Source organism: Ranitomeya variabilis, chromosome 4 (assembly GCF_051348905.1).
Source record: "Ranitomeya variabilis isolate aRanVar5 chromosome 4, aRanVar5.hap1, whole genome shotgun sequence".
NCBI classification, from domain to species: Eukaryota; Metazoa; Chordata; class Amphibia; order Anura; family Dendrobatidae; genus Ranitomeya; species Ranitomeya variabilis.
The window spans coordinates 672,120,326-672,141,005 of NC_135235.1; the positions used below are offsets into that span (position 1 = coordinate 672,120,326).

The 20,680-nt window shown below is 40.9% G+C and overlaps 1 protein-coding gene across 1 annotated transcript in view; it reads left to right on the forward strand.

The window, feature by feature from the left end:
- Positions 1 to 20,680, forward strand: part of LOC143766294 (uncharacterized) — a 57,999-nt gene that overhangs the window by 4,300 nt on the left and 33,019 nt on the right. Inside the window, exons 3-7 of the mRNA XM_077253860.1 lie at positions 298 to 477; positions 561 to 684; positions 768 to 931; positions 1,649 to 1,739; positions 2,864 to 3,748. Of these exons, the coding sequence (XP_077109975.1) occupies positions 298 to 477; positions 561 to 684; positions 768 to 931; positions 1,649 to 1,739; positions 2,864 to 3,748 (1,444 nt within the window). The remainder of the gene's footprint in view (positions 1 to 297; positions 478 to 560; positions 685 to 767; positions 932 to 1,648; positions 1,740 to 2,863; positions 3,749 to 20,680) is intronic.

A 20,680-nucleotide genomic window follows, 5' to 3' on the forward strand; every position in this document is an offset into this window, starting at 1 on the left:
ACGGCGGTAGTGATCTTACTGCTGATCTGAGTCGCTGGTGTTTCTCGCACTGTCATGCAGATGACATCATGTGAAGCACCCAATGTTGAGAGTGCCGAACTCGAACAGTAAAACGGACTTCCTGGAGAAGTCCATGCTCTGGTCCATGCCCAAACACTAGGTGTTCAGTACAGTCCTCGAACTGTACTGTTCGGTTTCACTCTTCTTTAATTGGAATAATAGATGGACGGCATTGGAGAGTTGAGGACTCTGGAAATGTCTGTAGTGAGAATTATTAATGTGTCTCTCCATAACCAGGATTATACAGTGGTGAAGAAAACTTCTAGTGAGCGCTCTCAGGCCCCTGTATCTGTGGGAAGGGGAAGACCCTTGAGCCCAAAAACTGGTCCTTCATTTCACCCCCTGATACATGAGGACATCAATGACCAGAAGATCCTAGAACTCGCCTACAAGATGATTGAGCTGCTGACTGGAGAGGTGACACTGCTGGGAATGCTGGGACATTATACAGTAACGTTATGAAGAGATCGGGGGGATGATGGTATAATTGTATTTGTCAGGTTCCTATAAGATGTCAGGACATCACAATCTATTTCTCCATGGAGGAGTGGGAGTATTTAGAGGGACACAAAAGTCTATACAAGGATGTCATGATGGAGGTTCCCCAGCCCCTCTTATCACCAGGTAATAGACAGGACTAAATACACACGGTCTATAATTATCTGTATGTAAAGAATGAATTCAGTCCCTGTATGTGTTTCCTCCAGATCTATCCAGTAAGAGGACAACACCAGAGAGATGTCCCCGTCCTCTTCTTCCACAGGATTGTAAACAAGAAGATCCCAATGTTCCTCAGGATCATCAGGTCGATGGAGATGAGGAGTTACAGATAAATGGTCTTGGCAACTATAAGCCTATTGAAGGCCCCCAGGTTTGCCATTTTTTGTAATCCTATTTCTGGTATTATACCAGCATTCGAAAAATGACAGATTCTTTGAAACCATTTAAAAAAAAAATAAACATTGAAAAATAATACAATATGGACAGACTATAAAAGTTTAGATTATCCCCATTTTCAGATTTGTAATACAATTTAAACAATAAAAAAACCTCTTCATTACCGTAGGTTTTTTTAGTATAGAAATTTATCATAAAAACGATAGTATTTGATATCGCTCTAATCATCTTGACCCAAAAAATTAAAGTTAAAAAGAACCAGTCAGTCTATTCATGCTGCCCAAACCGCAGGTGGCATGAATCGGAGCGTAGCTGAATGATTTCAGATGGGTATCCTTTTCCCTAATGTGCTTTGGCATTGTAGAGAAGACATAGTTTAAAGATCTACTAGAGACGAGTAAAGATCTAGAGACTAGTTCGGAGCTGCCTTGGGCTGGCTTGTCACCGCACTCCTCTAGGTGATTGACAGATATCTCCCATGTGTGTATGTTGGGAGAGATTACCTGCACAGCCGCCTTGGGGCAGCACCGGACTAGGCTGATTTCTGCCGTTGGCCCCCTTGCTATATCTTTAAATAGTTCCTATGAAACATTTGAGTGTTTCATAATAAACATGGCTCTGATTCACACTACAGACGTAGGAATCATTTTTTTTCTTCTGAAAGATTTTTTATTTTATTTTTTAATTTCAGGGTCACGATCTAACCCATCTTAGTACTACAGAGACATATGTGAGAGGTGTTGAACGGTGTAAAGAGGAGATTCCTTCAGATAACCACCCAGGTGAGTAGTAATCACTAAATGCTGAGGAGTCACAGATTTTCCTCTGTCACAAGCCACTGTCCAATTTTGTATTTGTTTCATCCTCTGGTTTTAACAACTGTTTCAGTTTTAGTCTTCCTCTTTCAGTCAAAATGCTCATTAACTATGGCTAAAAATGTAATACGTTATAGGTGATAACATAGCGTAAGAGGGTGTCAGGAAAAGTGGTTGACAGTGTGTGTGTGTGTGTGTCACCTAGGTGACTGGCCTTGGTGTTGTAAATCCTGGGAAGACTACCAGTAAGGCCGGAGACACACTGCTGCGAGATACGGCCGAGTCTCGCAGGTTAAAAGCAAGCTGTGGCACCTGCACTCCGGAGCGGAGCGTGCGGCTCCATGTATTGCTATGCAGCTGCACGCTCCGCTCCGGAGTGCAGGTGCCACAGCTTGCTTTTAACCTGCGAGACTCGGCCGTATCTCGCACCAGTGTGTCTCCGGCCTAACACTACAATACTGAGTAGCTTGTGTAAGTGGATTTTGAGTCCAGGATTTAGGAGGGACCAAAAGAGCTTGGGTGGTTAAGGATGCGCCTCTACTCCTGTTTGGGTCTTACAATCTGAATGAAAGACAGCTGAGACCGCTCAAAGAGTGCGTTGTGCTGGAGCTGAACAGAGGTGCGTTTGTTGATAAAAGCATTTAAAACTGTGTGAGCTGCTACTGCTGCAACACCAAGATTGGTAAGACCGTCACATTTTCTTTGTTGAAATGTACTGAAGAATGGACTGTTCATTTGTGCTGTAGAAAGGCTTCTTTCATTTTGGAGCTGTAAAGAATATTAAGGGCAATTAACTTTTTTTGCTTTGACTTTGAAATCCGATGCCTGAGTACATTTCCAAGTGAAAAGTAGGGAGCTAAACCCCTTGAAGAGATAAAGCCTAAATGTGAAATTGAACATAAAATATTTCATCTCTGCTTTGTGCAAAAATGCGGGTGAGTGTGTGAAACAGACGTCAATACAGAAGGCAGAAACTTTCACAACTGTTAGAAAATTGACTACATGACTTGCAATTATAAAATTTCTATCTAGAAAATGTTTAAAAAAATAATTGATTTAAAAACTAACAAAAGTAGGTTTGTTCTTAACAGATGACTGTTTTTGGAGCCCAGAAGGAAATCAAGTATCTTCAGTTTTTAAAGCAGATGATCATGTAATCACACAAGACATATATGAAGAATATGAAGCGAATGCTGTTATTCCAGATATACACTCAGATTTTTGCTGTGAAGGACTATCACCTGAACCTTTTCAACAGGTCCGATCTCCTGATTCATCACAAATTGTTAAGCAAAATAAAAAAGCTCACATGGGAAAAAAGCCATATTCATGTTCAGAATGTGGAAAAAATTTCAACCATAAATCAGATCTTGTCACTCATGGGAGAATACACACAGGAGAGAAGCCATATTCATGTTCAGATTGTGAAAAATGTTTCAATCATAAATCAGATCTTGTTAAACATAAAAGAACTCACACAGGGGAAAAGCCATTTCCATGTTCAGTATGTGAAAAATGTTTTAGCCAGAAATCAACTCTTGTTAAGCATCAGAGGGTTCACACAGGAGAGAAGCCATTTTCATGTTCACAATGTGGCAAATTCTTTAAACAAAAATCAGTTTTGACTGCACATGAAAGAAGTCACACAGGGGAGAAGCCATTTTCATGCTCAGAATGTGGAAAACATTTTACCAAAAAATCACATCTTGCTACACATCAGAGGCTTCATACAGGGGAGAAGCCTTTTTCATGTTTAGAATGTGGGAAACGGTTTAACCAAAAATCAGTCTTGGTTACGCATCAGAGAAGTCACACAGGAGAGAAGCCATATTCATGTTCAGAATGTGGGAAATGTTTTAGCCAGAAGTCAAATCTGGTTACACATCAGAGAATTCACACAGGGGAGAAGCCATATTCCTGTTCTGAATGTGGAAAATTTTGTTCTCAAAAATCAGATCTTTTTAAACATCAGAAGAGTCACAGAGGGAAGAATACATTTTTATGCAGTGGATGTGGGAAGGGCTTCAACCAATACTCAGATCTAATTGAACATCAAAAATCTCACACTGAAAATCCTTGTCATGTCGAGAATATGGATAATGTTTTACCCACAGATCCCTTGTTCTTGGACATCAAGGAATTCATATATAACTAATATATTAATAACCATGCATTAAAGAAGTTGCCTGTGTGTCTTTCAAATGGCCACTATACTGGCTACTATACAGCTCTGGAAAAATTAAGACCACCACATCAAAACCCTGTCATGGACAGCCCAATCTCCAGACCTGAACCCCATTGAAAACCTCTGGAATGTAATCAAGAGGATGATGGATAGTCACAAGCCATCAAACAAAGAACTGCTTACATTTTTGTACCAGAAGCAGTGCGAAAGACTGGTTAGAAAGCATGCCAAGATGCATGAAAGCTGTGATTAAAAATCCACAAAATATTGATTTCTGAACTCTTCCTGAATTAAAACATTAGTATTGTTGTTTCTAAATGATTATGAACTTGTTTTCTTTGCATTATTTGAGGTCTGAACACACTGTTTTGTTTCGTTTTTTAATTTTGACCATTTTTCTTTTTCAGAAAAAATACAAAATGTATTGCTTGGAAATTCAGAGACATGTTGTCAGACGTTTATAGAATAAATGAACAATTTACATTTTACTCAAAAATATACCTAGAAAGAGAAAAATCAGACAAACTGAACATTTTGCAATGGTCTCTTAATTTTTGCCAGAGCTGTAAGTAGCAACTGTCATCTCCTATCTCAGTAATGTAACAATCTGTCTCTAGCGAATACAGATTTTACTGTGAACTGAGGATTGTGAAAATGAATTGCTAGTCCTGGTGGAGAAAGTAATAGATTTATAATGATTTTCTTATTTTCACTTATACTATTGATTTATGAAGTAAAAACTAAAACGACCGTTACTCTTTAAGAACCCTTTCAATGCTCTGGAACATAAAGTGTGACTAATTTCCTCAAGCTTTCCAAAATGTTTTAATAAAGAAACATTATAATTGTGTAATCGTTATCTGACATCCAATGTATTTGTTGTATGGCCAATACATTGCAATTATTTACATACTAGATTGTGGCCCGATTCTAACGCATCGGGTCTTCTAGAATATGCATGTCCCCGTAGTATATGGACAATGATGATTCCAGAATTCACGGCAGACTGTGCCCGTCGCTGATTGGTCGAGGCAACCTTTATGACATCATCGTCGCCATGGCAACCATTATGACATCTACGTCGATACTGTGCCCGTCGCTGATTGGTCGAGGCGAATTCGCGGCAGACTGTGCCCGTCGCTGATTGGTCGAGGCAACCTTTATGACATCATCGTCGCCATGCTGTGCCCATCGCTGGCGGCCTCGACCAATCAGAGACGCGGGATTTCCAGGACAGACAGACAGACAGACAGACGGAAAAACCCTTAGACAATTATATATATATAGATGAGCTAAACGCGGATTTTCTATGATTTTTGTTTTTTTACCAAAGAACTTGGGGACAAAAGTGTTCCTACTGTTGGAGTCTTTTGGAAACAGACCCACCCCAAAGCTATTAACATAACTAAAATTTTCAATTCATTCTGGAAGGATGATACTTCTTTACTTTTTATTTTATATGTGTAAACTATTTATTACAAGTAGTTACAAAGATCACAATTTGTTGATTTTTCATTTTTGTCGTTTTTAATAATTGTAATTTTAATAAAGTTTTCCGATTTAGATTCTTGTTTTTTTTGTAGGACTCTTCAAATAATGTCCTGGGAATTCCCAATCTCTCTGTCACAGAGTTTATAGGTTTTACTTTGAAGATCGCATCTTTTGACCAGTTCCTGAGAAGTCTACTTAGCTAACATATGCCATATTTTTTGGACTCCAAAATTTGAGGAAAATAGGGGTTCGTCTTACAGTCCGGATATATTGGCTGTGGATGGGGGGGTGGGGCAGAGGCTTACAAGCGGGTCACAGGAGGCAGGAGAAGGTGGCTAAAGCCTGTGCCCGCTGTTAAAATAAATGAATATTCACTGCTCCCCACGCCCATAGTCCCCCCACCTCTATGCACTGAAGACGGAACCGAGAGGTGGAAGGGACTATGGAATATACACTGTTAATAGAAGGCACACTGTTAGACACAGCCGCCAGTTTCCTGCAGCGGCTAGATTATCACGTGTACCCGCTATTAAAGAGAATGAATATTCACTTCTCCCCACGCCCATGGGCATTTGACAAGGTTTGCCAGGTTTTTTCCAAAAAATTTGATTCATCGTGCATTACAATACTGCAAAGTCTTCAAATGGCATCAAAAGCCATGTCTAAAATTCTGAGTTTTCTTAAAGAGACTCTGTCACCCCATCCAGCCGTTAGAAACTAAAAGAGCCACCTTGTGCAGCAGTAATGCTGCATTCTGACAAGGTGGCTCTTTTAGTTATTGGTGCAGTCAAAGCAGAAATAAAGCGTTTTATAATTTCGCAAAAATACCTGTCTTTAGCCATGGAGGCAGGTCTTAACCCCCCTGCTACACACGCCACACTGCCGTCACTCAAGGCTTCTTTGGCGCTGGGCGCCACCCCCTCCGCGCTGTTTTCAAATCAAATCCGGCGCCTGGGCTGTTTTGTTCTGTCTGGGGCAGGCGCAGAGAGCGATGCCCATCTGACCTCAGATGCAGTCTCGCAGACTGCGCCTGTGCGGCAACCCAGCTTGTGAATCCCAGCCCCGCACTGTGTTATGCATTATGCACAGTGCGGGGCTGGGATTCACAAGCTGGATTGCCGCACGGGCGCAGTCTGCGAGACTGCATCTGAGGTCAGACGGGCATAGCTTACTGCGCCTGCCCCAGGCAGAACAAAACAGCGCAGGCGCCGGATTTGAGTGGAAAACAGCGCGGAGGGGCGGCGCCCCGCGCCGAAGAAGATTTGAGTGACTGAATTGTAGCGTGTGCAGCAGAGGGATTAAGACCTGCCTCCAGGGCTAAAGAGAGGTATTTTGGCGAAATTATAAAACGCTTTATTTTGGCTATAACTGCACCACAAACTAAAAGAGCCACCTTGTTGGAATGCAGCATTACTGCTGCACAAGGTGGCTCTTTTACTTTATAACGGCTGGAGGGGGTGACAGAGTCCCTTTAAGACAATATCCAACACTTCAAGCTCTTTAACACAGACACAGCCTTTGTAATATCAAAGTGAAGAATAGGATAGTAACCCAGTAATACCAAAAAGTAGGATGGTAACCTGTAGTAAATTATAGCCTATTTAAAAACTTAGTGCACTGATTTTTCAAAAAACATTTTTATCAATTGTAAGTTATTTGTTCTCATGTAGACCATTCTTTGCAGAACACTGTCTTAAACCGTGTTGCTGTCAGAGGTAATATATTTTCCTATGACTGAAAAAGTGATGTGCTATATATTCCATAATGACCTTCATTTCACACCCACTAATAAGGTTCCAGAGGTAATGGAGGCTAATTGTGACCTGTGTTTGGTAGCATCTTGCCCTGATGGCTGGTTCCATTGGTGGTGGTGCTTGTGTGGTTGCTAGTGGCTCCCACATTCTTAGCTGTGGTATGTTTTTTTCCCCCCTTTTTCAATACCCTGTACGATGCCTTTTTCACCTTTTCTTTTCCCATACATTTTGAATAAAATTATAATTTAACTTTTCATTTTAAAAAAATGATTTAACAAGAAATGCTGAGTAGGTAAGTACAGAACGCAAAATGTCGCAGCATTTCACAGTATAGATGTAGTATGAACAGTTGTCAAATTGGAATAGTAAAACAAAGTCCGACATTTACTGTTAAATGTCTACTTTTCTTCTAAATTCAACCCCCTTCCCAAAAATATAGCTATTTAAAAAAAATATGTGCACATACACTCTTTGTGAAATAGACAATCCCTGTTAAATCTCTGGATTTTGGGGAATTCTCTTTTGTATTTTTAAAAAACAAAAGAAATACAAAAACGCAGTACAGTCATTGGTAACTTGCAAGCACACCGCCTGACACTGATTTCAGATTTTTTTTTTCTGCAAAATATATTGTGCTGCCTTGCTTCTGCTTTTTAGTACATTAAGAATAAAAAAAAGTGTTATTGTAATTCAAATGCAATAAGGCAGACACTATAACACTTTTGTATTTATGTAGGTTATGTATTGTAACTAATTATATATATGAGATTGATATTTAATTTTTGCATAAGTCACTTTATATTTATTCATGTATATTAGGTACTATAATAATTTGTTTGTTTATGTATTATTATTCAATGTGATATTTATTATATGTAGTAGTAATGTAAGGTTCATCACATTACACAGTTTCACTATTATATAATTTATATATAATTCTGTTTACTTATTTTTCTGCACACCACTTTTTGATCATTATGCCCTTAGAATAGGTGTTTTTGGTTTTTATTACAAATCCCCTTACTGTTTAGCAGTGTTAATTTTCTTCAACCCATATTTCCTTACTATATTGATCCTAGCTTTTCTGTTTCTCGGCGTTCGGGGAGCGCATGCGCAGATCAGGAGTTTCCCCATGACTTCCTGCCTCGCTCACTATGGTAACGCATAGCGTGCTTACACTTGCGTTCCAGATGCGATGAGCAGGAAGTCTCTTTTTACAAAGGAGGAACTCCAGTGACCGGCGCATGCGCAATTGATCACCGGTAATGCCGACATGATGATCAGCTTTGCGCAGCGCATTTATTAGTGAACAGTTCAGCCAACAGCACATATGCCCCCTATCGAGGAAGCTATCACGGCGAAACGGCGCTGTCGGGGTTTTTGAGGGCTCCACCACCGGGATAACAGTATTGTAAGTACTTGTACTCAGTTTAGATTAGGACATTTTTGCCAAACAAGCACCTTTTTGCACTATGCACTTTTTACTTCTATCTCATTGCTGGTAGTGGGGGAAAAAAGGTGTGCACACTTAGCCTGCTCCACTCCTTCAAAGTTGCAATAGGGATATGTGTTCATAATTTGTTAGGTGTGTTATTTTGAACTGCAGCTGTCCAATCTAAGTTACATGTTCCCGGGTTGCTGTGTCACCCTCAATTTCGGATGATTGTCCCTTGTATGTAAATTTTAATATTTATGTGATTAAAGATATTATTTTATTGATATGATAATTTTTTGTTGTTCCTCTCATTTCCCCTTTTTTATATATATGGGGGATTTATGATTAGTTATAGTGTTTTGGAGGTGATTTTCACTATTCTGGACATTGGATATGCATAAGATTGTACTGTTTTCTAACAGATTGTCCACTCTATTTAGGATGGACCTAAAAGCCAGGGAAACTTCTTGGCGGTCCAAGGCTACGGACTTATTTAAACAAGGGACTTCATCAGGATTACAGAATTTTACAGTGGAGAATAAAGAATTGTCTTTGCAATACAAAAATGCGATTCATAAAAAAACGAGACTTTGGTGGAATAAAACCACGTTAGAAAATTATTTAACGCACAATATTGTTCCTAGAGGACTTAGAGTGCAGGTATACCCTTCATTTGAGTTAGAAGACACTGAACTAATCCAGAGATGGAAAAGGGCAGCGAATACATGTGCATTTGAATTTATACAGATTATTATAGATAAAAACAAAGTAAGTATGAATGCATTGGATGAGGAAATTAATGAATTACACAAAACTTTGAAAAAGCAATTGGCTGTGGAAAAAATGGAAAGCTTCATTAGTATGATGGAAAAGGATATTGACAAATGGGAGAAAGATATCAGTGAATTGAAACTTAAAAAATTTGTTAGGGACTCAATTGATTTTGAAACTAATAAGATTTTCAAATGGCAGCTCCCCAAAAAGAAGAAAATAATGGTGGGTGCCCTAAATAGATCTGAAAGCTTGGGACATGAGGGGCCTTCTTATGCAGAGAGTAGTACCTCGTGTAGTGAGGCAGAAAGCACCAATGATTACCGGATGCAAACAAGAACCTATAACCGTGAGAATAAAAAATTCCCAGAAATTTTCAATCAAAGGAGAGGCAACAGGCGTAACAATGACAAGTCCAAGGTAATTAATTTGTCTAATTATGTTCTGAGTGATACACAGATTAAGGTGTTGGAAAAGGGTCTCACTTTTTCCCCTTCTATACACTTAGATAAATTCCAGATAGTGAAGGACCTCCACCTGTTTGCCCGTAAAGTGATTTTACAGAAATTACACTTCAGAAATGATTCGGATTTGATGTTTCCCACTGAGCTAGAGAAAGAAGCTCTGCAAAATTTGGAGGATTTGCTGGAGGAAAATGAAATGAATGAGGAGGGTAAGTTCCCGACTCATTTATTTGGAAAATCTCAGAAATTTCCCAGTCTGAACACTTGTTCTGCTGTGGAAATTTTTGTTAAAATGGTGACTAAAGAGGTGGAGAGTTTACCGATGGTCCCAGGTTGGGTATCGAATTTATCCAGAGAGGAAAATAAGGCATTGAGGGAATTACAGACAATGGAGGGTGTGGTCATAAAACAGGCCGATAAAGGCGGTAATACCGTCATATGGCCGAATATTATGTATGAGAAACAGGCGATGAAAATTTTGGGCAACACTGAGTGTTATAAAAAACTGCAGTATAATCCTATAATTGAATTTCAGGGAAAATTGATTGCCATTTTAGAGACAGCTTATGAAGATGGGATTATTAATAAAAAAATGGTGGAGGTAATCACTAAATTGCAGCCAAAATTATCCACCTTTTACCTATTACCCAAATTACACAAGAACCCGGTAGATCCGCCTGGGAGGCCAATCGTTTCAGGCGTGGGTAACTTATGTGAAATTATTTGTAAGGTAATTGACCACTACTTACAGCCATTAGTACAAGGTTTGCCTTCATATATTAAAGATACCACCATGATGCTTCAAAGACTGGATTCTTTGCATCTGGAGGAAGACGCGGTTCTAGTTACGGCTGATGTGGAAGCGTTGTATTCTTCTATTAGGCATACGGATGGTTTGGTAGCAGTAGCGCACTATCTATACGAAAGTAATTTAGACCCACCTCTTATCGAGTTGATTTTAAGTTTATTGAAATTCGTAATAGAACACAATGTGTTTACCTTCAACAATGACATTTATTTGCAGCAACGGGGTACTGCGATGGGGGCCACTTGTGCCCCCTCGTATGCCAATCTTTTTATGGGGTATTGGGAAAGGATGATTTTCCAGTTGGATGGCGTCCAGGGTGTTGATGCAATACATGGATGGAGTCGATACATCGACGACATCCTGTTTATATGGGAAGGCCCTACCAATAAGCTGTTGTCGTTGATGAGGGAGTTAAATCACAACAATCTCAATATTAAATTGACTTTTAATTTTGGTAAGAGAGTTGATTTCCTTGATTTAAGCATTGAGGCACTTTCTGATGGTAAACTGGTCACAAGTGTTTTTAGGAAGCAAACAGCAACAAACACTTTACTACACGCTTCTTCTGCCCACCATGGATCCACGATCAAAGGTATTCCTATTGGTCAATTTATGAGAATTAAAAGAATCTGCACTCTTGATAATCAATATAGGGAACAAGCATCTGACTTGGCACATAGATTCATCGACAGGGGATACAGTAAAAGGCAAATAAAGAATGGATTGAAAGTTACAGAAAGGTTAAGTAGAAATGAGTTACTTTATGGTAATAGAAACAAAAAGAAGGCCAAAGTCCCCAATCATGTCCGGTTTATTACAGGCTATAATAAACAATGGTCAGAACTGGTAAGTATCATGCAAAAACATTGGGGAATATTACAATCTGACCCTGTTCTGAGAAAATTGTTGCCTAACAATCCACTGATGACTGCAAGGCGTTCTAAAAATCTGAAGGATCTTTTGGTGCGGAGTCATTTTTCTGCAACCCCATCTAAACAGTTGAAAGTGGAGTTACATGGTTTCTTTCCATGCAATTCCTGTAAAGCCTGTAAAAATCATTTTAGAAGTAATACCTTTGAGAACTGGGATGGATCTAGGACATTTGACATACGGACTACGCTCACATGTTCCTCAAAAGGGGTCGTATATCATGCCCGTTGTCCCTGCGGTAAAATATACATAGGGATGACGACTAGGGAGTTGAAAATTAGAACTAGAGAGCACATCAGGGACATTGAGAAGGCCCGTTCCGTAGAAGATATCAATACACTAAAGACCCTGCCACGGCACTTCAGACTGTATCACAATTGTGATCCCAGTGATCTTAAGATTCAAGCTATTGATCAGGTAAATTTGGGCTTTAGAGGGGGTAACCTTAGTAGAATTCTGGCCCAAAAAGAATGTCGTTGGATTTATTTGTTGAGTACTATGGTTCCGGCGGGCCTTAATGAGACCATGGGTTTTTCTGCATTTTTGTAATATTTAATATTTAATATTTCTCCGCTGATTTATTCTGTTTTTAATTGTATGTTTGTTGGTTTTAATTATTTATTGTTGTCTTTTTATTAGAGGCGGATTATCAAGTATTTCTGTTCATCCTCGTCAGAACAATACTGGGTCCAGTTTTATACAATTCTTCGCTATGGATCATTTTAGTTCATCATGTTATCTATATAATTTTGTAATTGGGGTTGTTTATTTAGGGTTAGTCATGTATGGGGTTAGATGAGAGTATATTTATTCTTGCTATTGGGCACCATTCCTTCATGTTTATTTATATTTCACGTTTGTATTCATGAGGGCTTAATATTAGGATTTATTATGTTTATATTTATGTATATGTGTATTCGTATATGTGTACATATGTATATATATTTATATATATATTTCACTTTTGTATTTATGTAGGTTATGTATTGTAACTAATTATATATATGAGATATTGATATTTAATTTTTGCATAAGTCACTTTATATTTATTCATGTATATTAGGTACTATAATAATTTGTTTGTTTATGTATTATTATTCAATGTGATATTTATTATATGTAGTAGTAATGTAAGGTTCATCACATTACACAGTTTCACTATTATATAATTTATATATAATTCTGTTTACTTATTTTTCTGCACACCACTTTTTGATCATTATGCCCTTAGAATAGGTGTTTTTGGTTTTTATTACAAATCCCCTTACTGTTTAGCAGTGTTAATTTTCTTCAACCCATATTTCCTTACTATATTGATCCTAGCTTTTCTGTTTCTCGGCGTTCGGGGAGCGCATGCGCAGATCAGGAGTTTCCCCATGACTTCCTGCCTCGCTCACTATGGTAACGCATAGCGTGCTTACACTTGCGTTCCAGATGCGATGAGCAGGAAGTCTCTTTTTACAAAGGAGGAACTCCAGTGACCGGCGCATGCGCAATTGATCACCGGTAATGCCGACATGACGATCAGCTTTGCGCAGCGCATTTATTAGTGAACAGTTCAGCCAACAGCACATATGCCCCCTATCGAGGAAGCTATCACGGCGAAACGGCGCTGTCGGGGTTTTTGAGGGCTCCACCACCGGGATAACAGTATTGTAAGTACTTGTACTCAGTTTAGATTAGGACATTTTTGCCAAACAAGCACCTTTTTGCACTATGCACTTTTTACTTCTATCTCATTGCTGGTAGTGGGGGAAAAAAGGTGTGCACACTTAGCCTGCTCCACTCCTTCAAAGTTGCAATAGGGATATGTGTTCATAATTTGTTAGGTGTGTTATTTTGAACTGCAGCTGTCCAATCTAAGTTACATGTTCCCGGGTTGCTGTGTCACCCTCAATTTCGGATGATTGTCCCTTGTATGTAAATTTTAATATTTATGTGATTAAAGATATTATTTTATTGATATGATAATTTTTTGTTGTTCCTCTCATTTCCCCTTTTTTATATATATGGGGGATTTATGATTAGTTATAGTGTTTTGGAGGTGATTTTCACTATTCTGGACATTGGATATGCATTTACTGTTAAATGTCTACTTTTCTTCTAAATTCAACCCCCTTCCCAAAAATATAGCTATTTAAAAAAAATATGTGCACATACACTCTTTGTGAAATAGACAATCCCTGTTAAATCTCTGGATTTTGGGGAATTCTCTTTTGTATTTTTAAAAAACAAAAGAAATACAAAAACGCAGTACAGTCATTGGTAACTTGCAAGCACACCGCCTGACACTGATTTCAGATTTTTTTTTTCTGCAAAATATATTGTGCTGCCTTGCTTCTGCTTTTTAGTACATTAAGAATAAAAAAAAGTGTTATTGTAATTCAAATGCAATAAGGCAGACACTATAACACCGATCGATCACACTGAGTCTGTCACTGCTAACACCTCTCCTGTCTCCCTCTCTTCCCCATCATTGAAAGTCTGTATTATTCACAGACTGCTGTAATTGTACAGTATATCAGTGTGTGTAATATTTGTCCAATGTTTTAAGGCTCTCACTTTATATATTGCTGAGCTGTGAGCTCTAATGTCCTCTCACCTATCCTAAATCCCTGTGTAATGGCTGTTGCATTCCTGCCTTGCCTATGATAGTCACTTCAGATTGACTGCTCTATACCACAAATGTGAAAGCTGCAAGGCATTATGGGGAAGCCTGCGCGGTCACACCTGAAGTCATGTGAGCCTTCTGTGGCTGATGCAATCTTGAATATGTAAAAAAGTTTTTTTAGCTATTTAATTGCACATTTTTCAAATTTGCATGGACTTGAATTTCACAAAATTCGACACCAATTGGACTAGCTTTGAAGAGATTCCTATATCTCTATTTATTAGCAGTTATGGATGACAGCATAAGAAATTGAATAACATTTAGTCATTTTCCTTCACTGCGAAGTTTCAAATACATGTCCTTAACTCTCGAGAAAATAAGTAAAATCCACTTACCAGAAATTTTATTTTTCCTAGAATCCTGACTGAACCACCAGGAATGTAAAACCTGGAAATAAAAGGAAGTTACACCTTCCACGCCACAGTCTGAGGGCCCCATTTCATCTTTTTAAACTTTATTGGGCCGCAATAAAATTTAAGCTGTTTTATATCTTTCTAACATGGCATTGGTAATCAAGTGTTGGCTAAATAATGAAACTCTCTTTGTTAGCAGCGCTGCTGATAGCGGCGCCGCTTCCACTCACCACCGTCGCTCCTCCTCTGGGTCCCAGCGCGCTCGTTCTGTTTCTTCTGCGGCAGCTCTCCCCCTCGTCCTTGCCGCTCAGCTCCAGGGTCCCGGCGCGCTGTCCTCTGCGCCTCTGCAGCTGCGTCTACTCTTCCTGCTTCCGGTCCCCAGCACACTCCTTTCCTCGGTGCTCCTTCTCAACTTCCTGTCTCTAGCTCTGATGGAGGGATCCGTCTTCTGCACAAGCGTCCTGGCTTCTCTAGAGGGCGCACTCATTGTCAGAGATAGCTTTTGCTGCATGGCTGGAGGTTGTTGTTGGTTAGTATTGGAGAAGGTGTTTAGTGGATTTATCTCTCACTGTTGCTAGGTTTTGAGTGTGTGATAATTTCCTTTCTTCTCCTACTTTGGTTTAACCCCATCCTCCACTCATTCCTGTATTCCTCTGTTGTCTGTGTGAGTATATTTGTATCATTGGTATTTTGTGTCATCCCTGTTCATATCACTTTGTTAGTCTAATTTGTGTATTACCATACACTACTACTCCCCTCTTCTCTGGGTGGGGAAAAGGTAAAGACTGAGGGAGGCTAAGGCAAGGTACGTGGCCCCAACGTTTTCACCATCAGAAGTAATCCGGGGAACAGAGTGATGTAGAGCACCCCTAGCGTTAGGGACATTAAAGGAGACCCTGGTCCCAGGACAACAGAGTCATGATAGCATGCTTATCACAATTCCCCTATATTCCTCATATGGGTGGGTGGTCTTATCCAGCATCTTTTATTAGAAGAAAATAAAGAGAAGCCGTATGAGACTAGTCAGTACATAGCCACAAGTATGCAAATCTCATATATGCCGTCAGGTGACTACCCAACAGGGAAATCCTGATAGCTTGCACATTACACAGTGTCACAATTAAACAGTCTGCAGTCACATAGAGCACTTGCAGGTTTTTCTTCTGAGACCGGACAACCCTTTTAATTTTATTTAAAAAAAAATCTTTGCTCTTGGCAACACATTGTCCTGTGTAACCAGGAGATGTTTGCCAATAATACAATGTATAACTGAAAGAGCCAAATGGCCATACATATACACGAAAAAGGTGAAACACTATAATAAGGCTAACGCCTGTTCTCATCTGCCAATCAAATAGTAGTAACAAACAAGGTATCCATGGGCTACAATAATAAATATACACCAATGTACAATTAATATACAGTACAGACCAAAAGTTTGGACACACCTTCTCATTTAAAGTTTTTTCTGTATTTTCATGACTATGAAAATTGTACATTCACACTGGAGGCATCAAAACTATGAATTAACACATGTGTAATTATATACTTAACAAAAAAGTGTGAAACAACTGAAATTACGTCTTATATTCTAGGTTCTTCAAAGTAGCCACCTTTTGCTTTGATGACTGCTTTGCACACTCTTGGCATTTTCTTGATGAGCTTCAAGAGGTTGTCCCCGGTAATGGTCTTCCAACAATCTTGAAGGAGTTCCCAGAGATGCATAGCACTTGTTGGCACTTTTGCCTTCACTCTGCGGTCTAGCTCACCCCAAACCATCTCGATTGGGTTCAGCTCTGGTGACTGTGGAGGTCAGGTCATCTGGCGTAGCACCCAGTCACTCTCCTTCTTGGTCAAATAACCCTTACACAGCCTAGAGGTGTGTTTGGGTCATTGTCCTGTTGAAAAATAAATGATGGTCCAACTAAACGCAAAGCGGATCGAATAGCATGCCACTGCAAGATGCTGTGTGTTATGACCCCAATGGCGAGGGTCTCAGAGGAACGTGGAAGTCTGCAGAATACAAAAATCCAGCTCATAGGGCAGTGGTAGCTGGGTTGACCATATATCTACTCCTAACGCCAACACTAGAAGTAGCCGGGGATCATTCCTACGTTGATTCTAGATGACACGCTCCAGCCGGAGAATCTAGCTACCCCTAGTAGAGGAAAACAAAAGACCTTTCTTGCCTCCAGAGAAGGGGACCCCAAAGCTGGATAGAAGCCCCCCACAAATAATAACGGTGAGGTAAGAGGAAATGACAAACACAGAAATGAACCAGGTTTAGCACAGAGAGGCCCGCTAACTGATAGCAGAATAAAGAAAGGTAACTTATATGGTCAACAAAAACCCTATCAAAATCCACACTGGAAATTCAAGAACCCCCGAACCGTCTAACGGTCCGGGGGGAGAACACCAGCCCCCTAGAGCTTCCAGCAAAGGTCAGGATATATATTAGGAACAAGCTGGACAAAAATACAAAACCAAAACAAAATAGCAAAAAGCAAAAAGCGGACTTAGCTGATATAACTGGAACCAGGATCAGTAGACAAGAGCACAGCAGACTAGCTCTGATAACTACGTTGCCAGGCATTGAATTGAAGGTCCAGGGAGCTTAAATAGCAACACCCTTAACTAACGACCCAGGTGCGGATAAAAGGAATGACAGAAAAACCAGAGTCAAAAAACTAGTAACCACTAGAGGGAGCAAAAAGTAAATTCACAACAGTACCCCCCCCTTAGTGAGGGGTCACCGAACCCTCACCACGACCACCAGGGCGATCAGGATGAGCGGCATGAAAGGCACGAACTAAATCGGCCGCATGAACATCAGAGGCGACCACCCAGGAATTATCCTCCTGACCATAGCCCTTCCACTTGACCAGGTACTGAAGCCTCCGCCTGGAGAGGCAAGAATCCAAGATCTTCTCCACCACGTACTCCAACTCGCCCTCAACCAACACCGGAGCAGGAGGCTCAGCAGAAGGAACTATAGGCACAATGTACCGCCGCAACAAGGACCTATGAAATACATTGTGAATAGCAAACGACACAGGAAGATCCAGACGAAAAGATACAGGATTAAGGATTTCCAATATCTTGTAAGGCCCAATAAAACGAGGTTTAAATTTGGGAGAGGAGACCTTCATAGGAACAAAGCGGGAAGAAAGCCATACCAAATCCCCAACGCGTAGTCGGGGACCCACACCGCGGCGGCGGTTGGCAAAGCGCTGAGCCCTCTCCTGTGACAACTTCAAGTTGTCCACCACATGATTCCAGATCCGCTGCAACCTATCCACCACAGAATCCACCCCAGGACAGTCAGAAGGCTCCACATGACCCGAAGAAAAGCGAGGATGGAAACCAGAGTTGCAGAAAAAAGGCGAAACCAAGGTGGCGGAACTAGCCCGATTATTAAGGGCAAACTCAGCCAACGGCAAGAATGTCACCCAATCGTCCTGATCAGCAGAGACAAAACACCTCAAATAAGCCTCCAAAGTCTGATTGGTTCGCTCCGTCTGTCCATTAGTCTGAGGATGGAAAGCAGATGAAAACGACAAATCAATGCCCATCCTACTACAAAAGGATCGCCAGAATCTGGAAACGAACTGGGATCCTCTGTCTGACACAATATTCTCAGGGATGCCGTGCAAACGAACCACGTTCTGGAAAAACACAGGAACCAGATCGGAAGAGGAAGGCAGCTTAGGCAAAGGAACCAAATGGACCATCTTTGAGAAGCGATCACATATCACCCAGATAACGGACATGCCCTGGGATAGCGGAAGATCAGAAATGAAATCCATGGAGATATGTGTCCAAGGTCTCTTCGGGACAGGCAAGGGCAAGAGCAAACCGCTGGCACGAGAACAGCAAGGCTTAGCTCGAGCACAAGTCCCACAGGACTGCACAAATGACCGCACATCCCTTGACAAGGAAGGCCACCAAAAGGACCTGGCCACCAGATCTCTGGTGCCAAAAATTCCCGGGTGACCTGCCAACACCGAGGAATGAACCTCGGAAATGACTCTGCTGGTCCACTTATCCGGGACAAACAGTCTGTCAGGTGGACAAGACTCAGGCCTATCAGCCTGAAATCTCTGCAACACACGTCGCAGATCCGGAGAAATAGCTGACAAGATAACTCCATCTTTAAGAATACCAACAGGATCAGCGACTCCAGGAGCATCAGGCACAAAGCTCCTAGAAAGAGCATCGGCCTTCACATTCTTTGAACCTGGTAAATACGAGACAACAAAATCAAAGCGGGAGAAAAACAATGACCAGCGGGCCTGTCTCGGATTAAGGCGTTTAGCAGACTCGAGATACATCAGATTTTTGTGATCAGTCAAGACCACCACACGATGCTTAGCACCCTCGAGCCAATGACGCCACTCCTCAAATGCCCATTTCATGGCCAACAACTCCCGATTGCCCACATCATAATTTCGCTCGGCAGGCGAAAACTTCCTAGAGAAAAAGGCACAAGGTTTCATAACAGAGCAACCAGGGCCTCTCTGCGACAAAACGGCCCCTGCTCCAATCTCTGAAGCATCCACCTCAACCTGAAAGGGAAGTGAGACATCGGGCTGGCACAAAACAGGCGCCGAAGTAAACCGAGCGCCAGAAAAAACGCATTAATATCAGCCAATGCCGGATCTCCTGGCGCCAGCGAAAAAGCCCAATCCTGAGGGTCGCCCCGTAAGAACGAAATAACAATTTTTACTTGCTGAGCAGAGTCTCCAGATGAACAGGGTCTCAGGGACAAAAACAATTTACAATTATTCACAAAATTCCTAAACTTAAACCTGTCTCCGGAAAACAGTTCAGGAATCGGTATTTTAGGTTCTGACCTAGGATTACTGATAACATAGTCTTGTATGCCCTGCACACGAGTAGCCAGCTGGTCCACACTTGTAATCAAGGTCTGGACATTCATGTCTGCAGCAAGCATAGCCACTCTGAGGTAAAGGGGAAGAAGAAAAAAAAAAAAAAAAACTCAGAATCTTCTTTCTTATAATCCCTCTTCTGCAATGCATTAAACATTTAATACTGGCCTGGCAAACTGTTATGACCCCAATGGCGAGGGTCTCAGAGGAACGTGGAAGTCTGCAGAATACAAAAATCCAGCTCATAGGGCAGTGGTAGCTGGGTTGACCATATATCTACTCCTAACGCCAACACTAGAAGTAGCCGGGGATCATTCCTACGTTGATTCTAGATGACACGCTCCAGCCGGAGAATCTAGCTACTCCTAGTAGAGGAAAACAAAAGACCTTTCTTGCCTCCAGAGAAGGGGACCCCAAAGCTGGATAGAAGCCCCCCACAAATAATAACGGTGAGGTAAGAGGAAATGACAAACACAGAAATGAACCAGGTTTAGCACAGAGAGGCCCGCTAACTGATAGCAGAATAAAGAAAGGTAACTTATATGGTCAACAAAAACCCTATCAAAATCCACACTGGAAATTCAAGAACCCCCGAACCGTCTAACGGTCCGGGGGGAGAACACCAGCCCCCTAGAGCTTCCAGCAAAGGTCAGGATATATATTAGGAACAAGCTGGACAAAAATACAAAACCAAAACAAAATAGCAAAAAGCAAAAAGCGGACTTAGCTGATATAACTGGAACCAGGATCAGTAGACAAGAGCACAGCAGACTAGCTCTGATAACTACGTTGCCAGGCATTGAATTGAAGGTCCAGGGAGCTTAAATAGCAACACCCTTAACTAACGACCCAGGTGCGGATAAAAGGAATGACAGAAAAACCAGAGTCAAAAAACTAGTAACCACTAGAGGGAGCAAAAAGTAAATTCACAACAGCTGTGGTAGCCATGCTGGTTCAGTATGCCACCAATTTTGAATAAATTCCCAACAGTGTCACCAGCAAAGCACCCCCACACCATCACACCTCCTCCTCTATGCTTCACGGTGGGAACCAGGCATGTAGAGTCCATCCGTTCACCTTTTCTGTGTCAAAGACACGGTGGTTGGAACCAAAGATTTCAAATTTGGACTCATCAGACCAAAGCACAGTTTTCCACT